Source organism: Ahaetulla prasina, chromosome 4 (assembly GCF_028640845.1).
Source record: "Ahaetulla prasina isolate Xishuangbanna chromosome 4, ASM2864084v1, whole genome shotgun sequence".
NCBI classification, from domain to species: Eukaryota; Metazoa; Chordata; class Lepidosauria; order Squamata; family Colubridae; genus Ahaetulla; species Ahaetulla prasina.
Window position 1 is genome coordinate 58,314,767 of NC_080542.1, and position 16,220 is coordinate 58,330,986.

At 39.8% G+C, this 16,220-nt stretch overlaps 1 protein-coding gene across 2 annotated transcripts in view; it reads left to right on the forward strand.

Annotated features, from left to right (window-relative positions):
- ZNF830 (zinc finger protein 830) overlaps positions 1–16,220 on the forward strand; it is a 38,151-nt gene that overhangs the window by 5,294 nt on the left and 16,637 nt on the right. The window contains exons 3-6 of one of the 2 annotated variants that reach the window (XM_058180244.1): positions 7,477–7,504; positions 7,929–8,043; positions 12,787–12,820; positions 14,899–15,125. In XM_058180244.1, coding sequence (XP_058036227.1) covers positions 7,477–7,504; positions 7,929–8,043; positions 12,787–12,820; positions 14,899–15,125 — 404 coding nt within the window. The remainder of the gene's footprint in view (positions 1–7,476; positions 7,505–7,928; positions 8,044–12,786; positions 12,821–14,898; positions 15,126–16,220) is intronic. The other variant, XM_058180243.1, reaches the window with a different exon arrangement.

The window sequence follows — 16,220 nt, forward strand, 5'->3', positions numbered from 1 at the left end:
CTGAATTTTAAAATACAGTTTAATGCTATATTGAGTATAAATTTGTTCTTGTAAACAATGAAATGGAAAAGAGAATACCCATTTTCCTAATTGTTTTATATAAATACAGTCATGTGAAAAAATAAGTACACCTGCTTTGTGTTCTATGGTTTTACATCTGGTTCTTAGTAGTTCTTAAAAGAATCAATTACAATCAATCAGAATAGAGATAAAAGAGACATTGGAGGTCTTCTAGTCCAACCCCTTGCTCAAGCAGGAGACCCTATATCATTTCAGACAAGTGGCTGTCCAGACTTAAAAACCTCCAGGGATGAAGCACTACAATTTCTGAAGGCAAGCTGTTCTAGTGGTTAATTATCCTCATTGTTAGGAAGTTTCTCTTTAATTCCAGGTTGCTTCTCTCCTTGATTAGTTTCCACCCATTGTTTCTTATCCTGCCCTCTGGTACTTTGGAAAATAAGTTGACTCCCTTTATTTACATAACCCTGACTCTCCTCTTTATGGCAACCTCTCAAGTAATTGGATACTGCTATCATGTCCCCCCCCCCAGTCCTTCTTTTTCTCTAGACTAACAGAACCCAAATCCTGCAACTGTTCTTCATATATTTTAACCTGCAGGCCTTCAATCATCTTAGTTGCTCTTCTTTGCACTTTTTCCAAAGTCTTAAAATCTTTTTTGTAATGTGACCAAAACTGGATGCAGTATTCCGAGTGTGGCCTTACTAAGGCTGTATAAAGTGGTACTAATATTTCATGTCATTTTGATTCTATGTTTCTATAACCAAGGATGGTATTTCCCATCTAAGTATAAAACCTTGCTTTTCGCCACATTAAAATTTCATTTTGTTGGATAAGGCCCATTGTTCAAGTCTGTCAAGATCTTTTTGGATCCTGACTTTGTCTTCTGGGATGTTGGCTATTCCTCCCAGCTTAGTGTCATCAGCAAATTTGATGAGTTCCCCTTCTTTTCCCTCATCTAAGTCATTTATGAAGATATTGAAGAGTACTGGGCCTAAGACCTGTAGCCAGTTACAAATCTATCTGTTAGTCATGCTGTGTATTCCACATTTTTCTAGCTTATCAGGAAGTAGGTTGTCAATATCAGATAGGTGTTTTCTAATCCTTTTCTTGTTTATTTTAATTTTTATTTCTAGTCTTGTCTTTTACAGTTACGTTTTTGGAGGGTTGGGCTATAGTTTCTTTTTGCATGAAGAGTGATGCAAAGAATGATTTAAGCAGTTCTGCTCTCTCTCTCTCTGTTACTCCCTTGCCATCTTTTCTCTTAAGTGGACCTATGTTTCCTTGACTGTTTCCTTGTCATTTATATGTTGAAAGAAACTTTTCTAATTATCTTTGATTTTTGTTGCAAGTCTTTGTTCATTCTGAGCCTTTGCTTTCCTGACTTCATCTTTGCAGATTTGGGCTATCCACTCTGCCTTAGTTATCTGTCCCTCCATTTTTTTGTATTTTGCCTTTTCGCCTTTCAGTTTATCAGAGAGATCTTTGTGCAACCATGTGGTTTCTTCTTGACTTTCTTTTTATTGTTCAGTGGTATTGTGCTGGACTGCACTTTTATGATCATATTTTTTAGTTTCCCATGGTTCTAGATTTCCCTTTAAGATTTTCATCCATGGAATTTTTCTTAGACTTTCTCTGAATTTGTTGAAATCAGCTCTTTTAAAGTTTAACATAAAGGCTGGATTTTGTTCTGTTGCTAGTGTTTGCATTATATTGAATTCCAATATATGGTCACTCTTACCCAAAGTTCTGGCAACTTCAACTCCCTCTATCACTTCTTCTCTATTAGTAAGAATTAAGTCCAGTATAGCTTTTCCACTAGTTCCCTCCTCTACCTTTTGGATGACAAATTTGTCAACTAAGTAGAACTGTTCGATATCCCACTTACTGCAGAGTTCGGCTCCCAGTTAATACCAAGGTAGTTAAAATCTCCCTTTACTACTGTGGTATATTTCCTACATTTATTGTTCAGCAAAATGTTCATCTATTTCTTCTGCTTGGTTGTGTGGCCTGTAGTAAGTATACGCCTATAGCAATGTCATTCTTTTTTCCATTCATATTGACTCATATAGATGCTAGGAGGTTTTGATCCTTCATGGATTTTTGTAGAAATGTAGCAATCTTTTATATATAATTCAACTCCACCCCCTCTTTTGTTAGGTCTGTTTTTGTTGTTGTTGTTGTTGAATACTTTGTATCTTCCATCAGTACATTTCAGTCATGAGTTTCATAACTCCTGCTTCATTAATGGCAACTATTACATATCTACCTTCATGTACTAGTACTTCAAGTTCATCCTGTTTGTTACCTAAACTTTGAGTGTTCGTATATGAGCCTTGGGTATATTTCTTACATCTTCTATCTCCTACTTTGAAACTGGGTTTTCCATCCTTTCCATCAGTTTCTGCTTCACTGTGTTTTCCCCCTTTTTTCCTTTCTCTTTATTTCCTACCTCCTTATATAATTGGTTATTTCTTGGTTTTTGTTTGGAATTAGGTTCTAAGGATGTTGAAGACTTTCCCCATCTATTTTAATTTAAAGCCCTTCTGATATGATGAGCCAGTCATTTTCTGAATATATTATTTGTAGTTCTTGAGAGTTTGCTCCATCCCTTCCCACTAGGGTGAATAAAAATCAATGATTATTTTTTAAAAAACATTAAAAATGGATTTTTTAAAATTTAAATCTATTTTTTTTATTTAAATCGTGTTTTTTTATTTTTAATCAAATTTATTTTAATAAAATGCTTTTGGAGTAAAAATCTACTTAAAGATAGTTTTCTATTTAAGATACATTAATAATTTGGTTTATTCAGCATGAAATGGAGCTTAGTTATGTAGCATGAGGCTGTATATTCTGCAATATTTACCTTTTTGGTAAACTCATGCAATGAATCCAAGCTCTGCAAGCTGAGATAACATGCACTGCATTGATGCATTCACACAATTTCAGAGTAACCGTGAGATAAATCTTAAAACAAAGTTCCAGAATATTCCTTTGTCCCACTGTTTTGTAAATCTATGTACACTACAAACTGTAAGATTGTTTGAAGAGAAATACATCTGTACCACCAGGCTCTTAAGTGTGAGGAGGATGTATTTCTATGCAGCTTATAAATATAATATAAAAAAACACCTATCATTTCAAATCCATTATGGCAGCGCCTGTTAGTGGGCTCCACTCATCTGCTGCCCGCCACATCCCCCATCTTGTTGTGTCACTGCCGCATCACCAGCTATCCATTAAAGTGAATGGGATTCTTGGTGAGTCAATAGAGCGTCAGTGGAGGAGCTGCTGCAGGACAGAGATGACAGTTGCTCTTTAAAAAATATGATTTAAATAGAGTTGATTTTAATCAAGCCTTTTTACTAGTGATTTAAATCATGATTTAAATCAAATCCACTCTGCTTGCCAGTAGTGCTTCATGTAGGTAGTGCAGATCAGAAAACTCCTAAAACTTCAGTTTTTAGAGAAGTCAATTGATCATCAGCATTTGATTAGCAGCATCTGGCTGTTATTTAGCCTCTTCATGCCAATGGAAGCAGTAAGGGTGTACTTAGATTTTCACATGTGGCTTCTCCATTTTGGCTTTCTTTTTTTTAAATAAAAATCATGGTGTGATATATCAAATATTGTTGTTCATTTGAAGTTGTATTTTCCTATTTTTAACACTGCTAAGGATCAGATGATTTTTCTTCTTCTTGTGCCATATCCATCATCGGCCGTTGGTGATCATGTTGGCAATCCTGTTTTTGTCAACAGCCGTATGAAAAAGTGCTGCTGTGTTTTGTCCAAACCAGTCCCTTAGATTTTGAAGCTACGATGTTCTTCTTCTGCCTGGACCTCGTTTGCCTTTAATCTTTCCCTATTTTTCTGGGTGTCGCATCACATGTCCAAAATATTCTAACTTTCGCTTTTTAATGGCTTCAATTATTTCCCTTTGCTTTCCCAGGCCACTTATCACCTCATTTGTGATATTGTCAACCCAGCTTATACGTAACAGTTGTCTGTAAATCCACATTTCAAATGCTTCTATCCTGTTTCCCCCCAAATAAGACATCTAATAATAAGCCCAATTGGGCTTTTGAGCACATGGCAATAAGGCCAAGCGCTTATTTCAGGGTTCAAAAAACATAAGATAGGGTCTTATTTTCAGGGAAACACGGTAGTTTCTTCAAGTGGTTTTCTGTCAGAGACTAACTCTACTCTGTAGAGCAGGATAGAAAAGATTTAACCTGATAAGCCTGATTTTCAGTCTTAGGCTTATGTCGTGACTGCAGAAGATCTTTTTCATTTTGAAGAATGTTATTATTATTATTATTATTATTTATTACATTTGTATACCGCCCATCTCCCGAAGGACTCAGGGCGGTTCACAGTCAAAAAAACAGCAGAAAACATATAATACATAAAAAACAGCCAAAAGAATAGACAGCCAAATTCAATTGATGCTCCAACCTCCAAACACAAACTTAAAACCTCATTTAAACCCCTTTTTTTAAAAATCCCAATTTAAAACTACATTCAAGCTAGTCCTGCTCTTCGAAACAGCAACATCTTCAGCTCGCGGCGGAAGGACTTGAGATCGGGGAGTTGACGAAGCCCCAGAGGGAGCTCGTTCCAGAGGGTAGGGGCCCCCACAGAGAAGGCCCTCCCCCTAGAGGTCGCCAGCCGACATTGTTTAGCTGACGGTATCCGGAGGAGGCCTTCTCTGTGAGAGCGCACTGGTCGGTGAGAGGCTAATGGTGGCAGTAGGTGGTCCCGTAAATATTCTGGCCCTAGGCCATGGAGCGTTTTAAAGGTGATGACAAGTACCTTGAAGTGAACCCGGAAGACCACTGGGAGCCAGTGCAGATTACGCAGGAGGGGTGTTACATGGGAGCCAAAAGGTGCTCCCTCTATCACCCGCGCAGCCGCATTCTGGACCAGTTGGAGTCTCCGGATACACTTCAAGGGGAGCCCCATGTAGAGAGCATTACAGTAGTCCAGGCGGGATGTAACAAGGGCATGAGCAACCGTGCATAAGGAAGCCCGATCCAGAAAGGGCGAACTGGCGATCAGGCGAACCTGATGAAAGGCTCCCCTGGTGACGGCTATCATATGATCTTCTAAAGACAGCCGTGCATCCAGGAGGACGCCCAGATTACGAGCCCTTTCCGTGGGGGCCAATAGTTCGCCCCCAATGGTCAGTGATGGAATTAGCTGACTGTACCGGGCCGCCGGCATCCACAGCCACTTGGTCTTGGTGGGATTGAGTCTGAGTCTGTTCCTCCCCATCCAGACCTGTACGGCCTCCAGGCACTGCGACATCACTTCAACAGCCTCGTTGGGGTGGTTAGGGGTGGAAATATAGAGCTGAGTATCATCAGCGTATAGATGACAACTCACCCCAAGACCACGGATGATCTCACCCAGCGGCTTCATATAGATGTTGAACAGAAGAGGCGAGAGAACCGACCCTTGCGGCACTCCACATAAGAGGCGCCTTGGGGTCGATCTCTGTCCCCCCGTCAACACCGTCTGCGACCGGTCGGAGAGGTAGGAGGAGAACCACCGATGAACAGTGGCCCCTCACTCCAAGTTCCTCGAGTCGGCGCAGCAGGATACCATGATCAATGGTATCAATGGTATCAAAAGCCGCTGAGAGATCTAATAGGACCAAGACAGAGGAACAACCTCTGTCTCGAGCCCTCAAGAGATCATCAACCAGCGCGACCAAGGCTGTTTCCGTGCTGTGACCAGGCCGGAAACCGGACTGGAATGGATCAAGATAGACAGTTTCATCCAGGTACTGGGGCAACTGTCGTGCAACCACACTCTCGACAACCTTTGCCAAAAAGCGAAGGTTGGAGACCGGACAATAATTTGCTAAACTAGCTGGGTCAAGGGAAGGCTTCTTGAGGAGGGGCCTCACCATCGCCTCTTTCAAGGCGGCAGGGAAAACACCCTCCATCAAAGAAGCGTTCACGATTTTCTGGAGCCAGCCTCGTGTCACTTCCCGGGTGGCCAATACCAACCAGGAGGGACACGGGTCCAATAAACATGTGGTCGCATTCAATCTCCCCATTAACCTGTCCATGTCCTCAGGGACCACAGGATCAAACTCATCCCAGATAATAACATCAAGACCTGCCTCCCCCACCCCGTCCGGATCCACCCAGTCTGTGTCCAGCCCTTCCCGAATCTGAGCGATTTTATCAAACAGATATTGTCCAAATTCCTCAGCTCGACCCTTTAAGGGATCCTCTACCGCTCCCTGATGCAGGAGCGAGCGGGTCACCCTAAACAGGGCAGCTGGGCGGTTATGTTGTTCAAGCTTTCTCTAACCGTGTCTTTACTTCATGATCACGTCCCAGCTTTCATGTAAATTAAAACCGAAGTACGTGATCCTTTCAACTTTTTCTAGTGGTATTACTTCTGAATTTTTCAATGGTAAATTAATGGGTTGTTTGCTGACGACCATGATCTTGCTTTTTGAGGTGTTAAGCTTCAAGCTGTATTTTTCAGATATTTCTGAGACTCTGTTGATGAGAAGCTGAAGGTCTTCATGCTTACTGGCAAGCAGAACTGTACCATCAGCATATCTTAAATTGTTGATCCGAACACCGTTTACTTTGAGGCTAGCATCAATATTTTCCAGTGCTTCATTGAAAATTGACTCTGAGTAGATATTAAACAACAGCAGAGACAGAATACAGCCCTGTCTGACCCCTCTTTGTATTTCTGCATCATATGAGTAGTTTTGGCCTCGTCTCATATTTGCTACCTGATGCCATATAGATTCTTTATGATTCAGATCTCTTTGTCATCTAGTCCCACTTGTTTCAGGATTTGTAATATTTGTGTCTTATTTTATTAAATGCGTTTTCAAAATCAATGAAGCACATATAAACACGGTAATTGACATCTCTACAGCGCTATACAAGAACTTGAATGCTAAATAAGGCATCTCGTGTACCAAGATCGTTTCTGAAACCAAATTGTGTGTTACTTAGACACTTCTCAGTTTTGTTGTACATTCTTGTGTGAATTATTCTCAGGAATATTTTCAGGGCATGACTCATTAAGCTTCTTGTTCTGTATTCGGTACACTTCTTTGCATTTATTTTTGGGGGGATTGTCACAAAGGTTGACTTTAGCCAATCATCTTTCCTGTTTTCGTATATTCAATTGAAGAGCTGCAGTAAACATTTCTTCCCATTCTCTTCCAGCAATTTTAAATTTCTACTGGGCTATCATCAGGTCCTGTGGCTTTTCTTGTTTTTGCTATTTTTTATTACATGTTCAATCTCCTACATAATGATGTTTGGTCCAGTTGTTATTCTTTCTATATCAATATCATCCCGAGTGTCCTCAAAAAGTTCTTCAGTATATTCCTTCCATCTTTTTCGTTTTTCATCCTCATCCAAGTTGATTTTCCCCTCCTTGTCAACTAAGTTGTTGTTTTTCTTTTTGTAGACACCTGCTGCTGCTTCCATTTGTTTGTGTAAGTTGAAATTATCATGAATACGTTCTGTCTCTTCTATTTCTTTGCATCTCTTTGCAAACCACTTTTCTTTTCCCAATCGAATTTTTCTCCAAATTGTTTTCTGCAATTCATTGTATTTTTCTTTGTTTTATTTTTGTAAGAGCTGCTTTCAGCCATGAGATGAACATTTCATCCATTATCCACTGTTGTTTCTTATGATACCTCTCTCTTTGTTTTGAGCTGATTTTTTTTACTATGTCTTAATATGTAAATCCATAGAACTCAAACACCGTGCACTTTCTTTTTCACATGACTGCACAAGGGTTCTTTCAGTTGCACTTTTTCCTTCTTGGTATTGGTATTTTTGGTATTTCTGCTATGATTTTGAGCCCTGGAAATAATCCTCAGGTATTTTATTTGCTGGTTTACTTTTTTTTTCTAGAAACTTGAATCAAAAGATATTAAATATTCTACATCCAAATCATTTACTGACACTTCATCTCCTCCCAAAAAAAGAAAGTCAGAAACAAGAATTCTAGATCAAAAGAAAGGACAAGGTATGGAAAACTCCTTTGTGCTTGCTATATTTGTAATTTGATTTGTAGCTTTTAAAATCTGACAGTTAAAGTCTGCTGCATATAAATTTGACTTTATAAAATTTCTTGTGTATTGGCTAAGTCCAGTTAGATTATAGAAGGAAGCAATGTTTTATGGGTTTAGTCAATATTGTCATTTCTGGAATTTCTAATTTGTATTTAGTGGGGGACATGCCCTTCTCTCTCGGTTCCTGCAGGCCCTCCTCTTGTTATAGGCTGGTAATGTAGCAGCTCTTTTTCAAGCTTCACAATATTAAAATTATGAAGCAAAATCAGTGACCCAAACCCAATGCCTATGGCCTTTTGACTGAAGAAAAAAATATAACCTGAGAGTACCACATTAAAACACTGGGAAGAGAGAGCGATAATATGCTTATTGAATTGGTTTAACTGAATTTTATTTGGTAGGTAGCAAATAGAAAATTATGAGATTGAGTAATAGTAATTCTTCAGTTTGTGATTATGTATGGTATTGTGCAAACTAATGTTACATGTTGGCTTTGACTGGTTGCATTTTTGCTTATTAAGTTGTGCCTGTAAACAAATTGATCAAACTTTTGTCAGAAAAATATATTTTGACTGACAGAAATAATTGTCATCTGAATTTGATGTTGAACTAATTGGAAAAAGGAGTGTTTAAATCTCCCAAGTTATGAATTGAGTTTGTTGCACAGAATATATTTAAATCATTTGAAATTTTATTTATCATATTGTTTTTGATGGAGCCTAACTAAAATAATACAAATAATTCTTTTTGCATATAATTTCTATACAAGAGGAAGGGAAGTAGGGGTGATTGCACTAATTCCTGTTCTTATCATTCTCTTTGTGGAGTTTCTCCTCTTCTGTTCTCCAAATTATAATGAGAGAGCCAGGTCTTCAGTGCTTTTCAGAAAGCTGGGAGGCTAGAGGCTTGTTAAGGTTAAGGGAGAAGAGTGTTCCATAAAGCAAGAGCTACCATAGAAGAGGCACACTTCTTAATTCCTATATGGTAGGAATGTTTAAGGGAAAGTCTAGCTGCATTTCCCTTAAACCTGCCACCTGCCCAGCTAGGGGTAGAGATATATAATTGGATCCCAATGATTTCATGTAGGTTTTAAAAAGAAACAGCTCTGAGGCATCCCACATTGCAGTGCTTCACTCTCTTCCCCTACCAATACTAACTGGATATAGTCGAGGAAGGAGGCGAACCACTGTAACACAGTGCCTCTGATTCCCAATTCCTGAAGCTGGTCTGAAGGATACATGGTTGATAGTATTGAAAACCACTGAGAGGGCCAGAATGGTTGCATGATTCTCACCCTAGCCCTCCAAAGGTCATTGACAACTTCAATCAATGCCTGTTTTGATGCTGTGCCCTTTTTGAACCTAGATTGAAAATAATCCAGATAGTTTGCTTCATCCAGGGACCTTTGTAGCTATGAGTCAACCAACCTCTTAGCAACCTTCCCTAAAAAGGGAAAGTTGGAGCCTGAATGAAAATTGTCTAATATTGTGAGATCCAATGATGGCCTCTTGAGAAAAATGTAACCCTACTACCCAGAGGTGAAATGTAAAATTTGTTACTACCGGTTTTGTGGGCGTGGCTTGGTGTGTGTGTGTTATGTGACTGGGTGGGCGTGGCCAACTTTTTTTTTAAACTTTTAAAAGTATTTTTTCTACAACCTCTCCAGCCGAAGAGGTTGTAAAAAATGCTTTTAATAGCCTCTGATGATCAGGCAACTCAGCTGGGATCACCAGAGGAGCTTTTTAAAAGCATTTTTTTAGAAACCTCTTCAGCCGAAGAGGCTGTAGAAAAATGCTTCTAAAGGGTTCTGACGATCCCAGCTGTGTTGCCTGATCACCAGAATCTTTTAAAAGCGTTTTTTAAACAGCCTCTTCAGCCGAAGAGACTGTAGAAAAAATGCTTCTGAAGGGTTCTGATAATCCCAGCTGAGCTGTGTGATCAACAGAGGCTTTTTTTTTCCTTTTAAAAGCATTTTTTCGGCCAAAGATGATAACGCGGCTCAGCTGGGCATGGGGGGGCAGGGATTTTTGCTACCGGTTCTCTGAACTACCTGCCGCCATCACTACCGGATCTGTCACCTCCAAAGAGTCCGGCCAGCCAGAGTCCAGCTCTATTCAAAGTTGAGCAATTTTGCCTCATGAATACTGGGTATATTCCTCAAAGTGACACTTCAAAGACCCATTGGGTGCATCAAGTGCCTGGAGTGGGCTGAATGAGTAGGCCAGTGATGGCGAACCTTTTAGGGATCAAGTGCCCAAACTGCAACCCAAAACCTACTTATTTATCACAAAATACCAACATGGCAATTTAACCTAAATAATGAGCTTTTGTGAGGAATTTCAATCACTCTTTCACAACTTGACTTCTTCCTGGTGGTACTAGATTTTTTTAACAGCACAACTCAGGAATGATGGGAGTGTAGCGCAGTAGCCTCTGGAGGACCATCACATACTCCTTCCTTCCTTCCTTCCTTCCTTCCTTCCTTCCTTCCTTCCTTCCTTCCTTCCTTCCTTCCTTCCTACCTACCTACCTACCTACCTACCTACCTACCTACCTACCTACCTATGTCCTCCTCTGATTTCACCCTTCCTTCCTTTAATCCTGTATATTATGGTTCGTTATTGTTAGTATTTAGATTAAAGAATGCTGTGTAACTCAGCAAAAATAACAGCAGCTGTTGTTTGTGGCTGCAGCTATCCCAGGCAGTTATTTTTACACACACACACACACACACACACACACACACACACACACGTATTTTTATTCCACTTTTCCTGGGTCCTTGAGAAAGGAATGGCATCTTTTCCCATCCTTGTCTTTAATAAACCCTAACCTGCCTCATAGCCTTTTAGTTACTGTTGTCCCACCTTGCTTCCCCCTCCCCTTAAAAAAAGGCTAGGGAAGAAAGCTGGAAGGGGAGAATCTAAAGGGGAGGGAAGACCCAGGCAGATCCCTCTCTGAATAGCCTCCCTCCCAGATTTCAACTGATTTCCTCTCCAAGCCTCCAACAAACAGACCCCATCCACCTTTTTGGACTCAGGACCACCAAACCTTTATTTCCCCCATTTATTGAGGGAAATTAGATTTTTATTGGGTCTTCCCCCTGTCACATGCCAAAAGGAAAGCCCAGATGGGCTTCTCCTTCTAGAAGCCCTCCTATCCTGCTTCCTGCTCCCTTTCCCCTACCCCCCACTTAATCCCACTTCGGGACAGAGGAGCGTGTGCTAGAAACATGTGTTGGGGTGACGTGGGAGCACACCTTCTGACCCTCTGGCACTTGGCCCGCAACTCTGCACTTCTCCAGGCCTGGCTTGCTGAGGAGGGGGGGAGCAGCCCTCACGTTTCCGCTGCCCCCCCCCCACAGCCACAACCATACTGCCTGATTTCCTCAAAGGCACGGTGCATTTCAAAGGCGGCAGATCATGTCTGGACGTGCAAGACTTGGCCCAGGCTTCTCTACCATCCGACTGACCAATGGGGGCATTTCTGCCAGGCCAGTCCCCCACTCCCCCTGGGCTTCTGTGCTCAGCGTTCGGCTGGGGTAGGGGAGTGCTTCCCCATGCCGCCCCTTCTTTCTGTTAGTTCTGCTGACGAGAGAAGAGGAAAGCCAGGCTTGGGAGATGGCCCCACCCTGCAAGATCCACCCCTGCCATTCTCTCCCAGCACTCTTTGCTGGTGGCAAAAGCAAATGTACTGCGACGAAGGCGGAATCCTGTTGCCGTGCAAAGGCAAGTGCAGGGGCACTTTGCTTCCATACTAAGGCTCCCACCATCGCCACCACTGTAACAGGGCGACAGCTCTTTCATCCCTCTGCCACAACAGGGTGACAGAGAGCCGCAGCAGAGGGATGAAAGAGTCACATTGTGGCTCTGCATTGTAATGGACATTAGGAGGAGGATGAGACCCATTTCCCCCATTGTGAAACAGGCAAGGGAAAAACTTCACTCAATCAATTCCAACTTCGCAAGATCTTTTTCTTTTGCGAGAAATTGGAATTGATTGAGTGAAACACAATGGAGAAATGTGATTGGATCTGTGCTGGGGCGACTGCGCATGTGCCCATAGAGAGGGCTCTGCGTGCCACAGGTACGTCATCACAGGAATAGGCTCTACAAGTAATCTTCAATTTAACAATTGTATTGGAACCTGGAATTTCCATTGTAAGACTCATGACATGGTTAGCCAAGCACTCATTAACCAAATCATAAAGATTTTACAATTTTTTTGTGCCAGTCATTAAGTGAATGTGATGGTGATTAAGCAAATTAATTCCTATTCCTATGGGTGATTTTTTGTTTGGGGTAGTCTGCATATTTTCTCAGGGTGTCTGGCCTTGGGAAGCTGGTACAAACTGGGTCTGAGCTGCTGTGGAGTTTATCACCTGCCATTTCCCCCTTCCCCAATTTCCTATTAAGTACACACATAGCTTTATTGCCCTTACATCCTCCCCCCTCCCTTTCTAGCCTTTGATGGCAGGATGCCTGTGAAGTGCCAGGCCAAACAAGGCAGAGTTGACAGCCAGGAAGTTGACTTTAGATCAGTCATTCTATCTCATCTCAACCCACTCGTAGGCTTGTTGTTATGGGGAAAAATACTATACCATGTTTGAGTTGATAAAAAAAAGGATGGGATAAAATATTATATACTATATATAAAGCTACTATTGATATATATCTGATTAGTATCTTTGTTTTCAGATTGTAATGACCACCCTCAAGCAGTTTCATCTAAGTAAGTTGTTACCTCTTTTTGCACTTACCCTTCTCTTCACAAGTAAAGATATAAAATAGAATTTGTTTTCTATATTTTTTGAACAAAATTACTATGCAGAGGAAATGGCTATAAGTTAAGTTTTGGTGTGACAAACTAGCAGGTTTGTTAACTGTTTTATTGTTGATTTCAGTTTTCTGCAGATGTTTAAAGCATAGTGCCATTATACTAAGGAGTCTTGTTCTAAACAGTTTGCTACAGTAAAAAATGGCAAAGCTTCAGGAAAAGACTGTATTACGGTTGAAATGCTGAAAACTGGTGGTCACAGTTTACACAAGATGTTAAGAAAGCTATATTCAAGATGCTTCAGAGAAAAAAAAGATACCTGATACATGGAAAAATGCTGAAGTGATTCTTATACATAAGAAGGGGACCCAAGATGATTTAAAGAAATTTTTCAGTAAGCCTTCTTTCAGTCATCTACAAGGTTTTCACCAATATAATAGTAAAAAGAATATTGAGAACATTAAATGATGTATAGTCAAAAATGGCTACAGCACAATGGATCACATCCAGATTGTTCAGCAAGTCATTGAAAGGCACATGAGTACCCCATGCCTCTGTGCATGGCTTTCATTGACTACAAAAAGATATTTGACTCAGTATTTCAGCAAGCAGTAATTAACGCTTTGCTCAACCAAGGCATAGAGACTGCTTATATAAACTTACTAGAATCAATATAAGAAAAAATAGTGATGACAATTTGCCTTAATTATCTTAAAAATAGAAATCAACATAGAATGAATTGTATGACAAGGTGATACAATATCATCTAACCTTTTCTCAGCCTGCCTTGAAGAAGTATTTTGCAAACTGGACTGGGCAAAAGATGGAATAAAATCAATAATGCCTTTTTAAATAATTTAAGATTTACAGATAATATTGTTCTCTTCTCACAAAACCCAGAAAGTTACAAAGATACATACAAGAGCTGCACAAAGTAGGAGAACCATATCCTTAAAAATAAACCTGCAAAAGAGCCAGGTCATGTTTAATAAATTCATCAAAGTAAGAATCATTGTTATATCTGGAGAAGATCTAGGAATAATAGATCACTATATATACCTTGGCCAACAGATCTCAATGGAAGGTGATACAATAAAGGAAATAGAATGGTGTGTTAAATGTGGTTGGCAGGCATTTGGCAAGCTAAGAGTAATTTTCAAGAATAACCTTCCCCATATCTGAAAAAGTTTTTGATCAGTGTGTGCTATAGATCTGTTCTATATGCCAGTGAAACATGGACAGTAACCTCACTATCAATATTACCAATACGTATCTTTGTGCTACCAGAAGCACAAAGAGCCATGGAAAGATAGATGCTCAGCATCACAAGACAAGATAGAAAGACCTGTACATTTTATTCATTTATTTTATTTATTTAAATTTTACATGAATTAGAGAACAAACGAAGGCTACAATATTGTCAAGAGAGTAAAAGAACTGAAATGGAAATGGGCTGGTGACATAGAAAGAACTGATGACAGGTGGACAAATGGATTCCATTTGATAAAAAACATTTACAGAAAAGACCTAAAACAAGATGGATCAATGACATCGGCAAGTATTGTAGGACCAACTGGCAAAAGAAAGTTCAAGACTCTATTGGTTAAAAACATGTGGAAGAAGCCATCCTTCAGTGGATAGACAGTGGATAGAATGATGATATATGAATAGTAATCTATAATCTCTGTTAAAATAAAATTTTGCACAGTATTCTATAAGAATGAGTATATTTTTAAAATTGTTCAGGTGTTTATCTTATGCTCTGAGTATTAATGTTATTCCTGTGTGGTAGATTGGCATGAGAACTGAGACAACACTATAGATCAAACAGTTGGCTTTTTGAACATTATGAATTGCATGCAAAAACAGTGAATAACTGATTCAACATGCGTTGCTGTAGGACAAACCACTTTTGCAGCAGCTTTGTGATCACAGAAATGCATTTTAAAAATAGAAGTAGAAAAACGAGTTGATTGTCCGAATTCTGATTTGTATTGTGACTGCATTTTAAAATTTTTGCCTTTCTTTTTTAGGCTGCCCCAAAATTTTTTCGACAAAATTGAGCAAACAGAAGTCGAAATAGTCTCTTCAAAAGGTTCAAGTGCTGTCTTACTAGAAAATTATAAAACAGAGGAAGGAAAGAAAGAAGAGATGACAAAAGAAATTAGGGAGAGGAACAGCAAAACTTCATTGTCAACCACAGCTCAATTATCTTCAGATCTTGTTCCAAAAGCAGAACTTGTGGCCTGTTCGTCAACAGGTAAGATTAGCATTTTTAGATACCATCAAATAACTATACCAAAAAAACCCAAACCTCATGATACAAGGTCACTAGAGCAAAGATGACATGAAGGTTTAGCTTCTAGGTATATGCAAAGCACTTTGACACAAAATCCTTGACTTTTGCAATTTTGTGCAAAATTTGTGGGGAGAAGTTCTCTGGGCCAATATGGGAGTGGACAGTTATGTCCCTACTATGAGGTTATCTGGAGGGAATTTTGAAGAAAAGAAGCAAGTGTTTAAGTAGTGCCGACAGTAAAGAAGTCATTCCATACATTGGAGTGCAAGATATGAAACTAATAATTGCTGCTTAGAACTTTTGAATTTAGAGCTTATCTAGTATTTCTCTGGTGTAGTGGTGACTAGTGATAAATATCAGGTTGCCTGTCTATTTGTCTCTGAGGCGATCTCCATATCCCACTCCCATTTTTTATTTAGTTTATTTTTTATTCACTATTGTAGAGAAGGTTATTGTTTAGCTAAATAATAGTGAGAAAGAGAAGGATTTCTTTATCCTACCTTTTCACTGTTTTTCAGGTCAACCCTTATTTGAGTTTAAAAGCCTACCTCCTCCCCTGAATCAATACATGAAGCAGTCCTCAAGAGGCAGTAACAGCATAGTCCAATGTCATCAGTTAATGGTATTCCATAAGCATCACTCATTGAGATGGAAGGTGACAGATTTTGCTGCCTTCTCTCTTTGATTGGCCTTGACTCCAGGTTTTTTCATGAAGTATTTTCAGCAGTATCATAGTTTCAGGAGACAGAGGGAAAGAGTTAGGTGTTTAAACAGGCTGGAATTCTTATTTCTTCCACATTTCTTCCCTGGGGTTTGTGCCTAGGCAGGCTCAGCACTTTCCATGTCAAAAGCCTGAACATGACTGACATGACAGATGAGGTGTGCATGGATATGAACTAATAGTAGACCCAGAATATGAGAATCAGTCTGGAACAATTTATTAATATCCCAGTTAGTGCTAACATGGTCACCAGTGCTTTTGCAGACACATGCTGTAGTTAACTGATTGTTAGCATTGAATGTGAAGTAGAGCAGGAGGAGCTCAACCTACTTCAC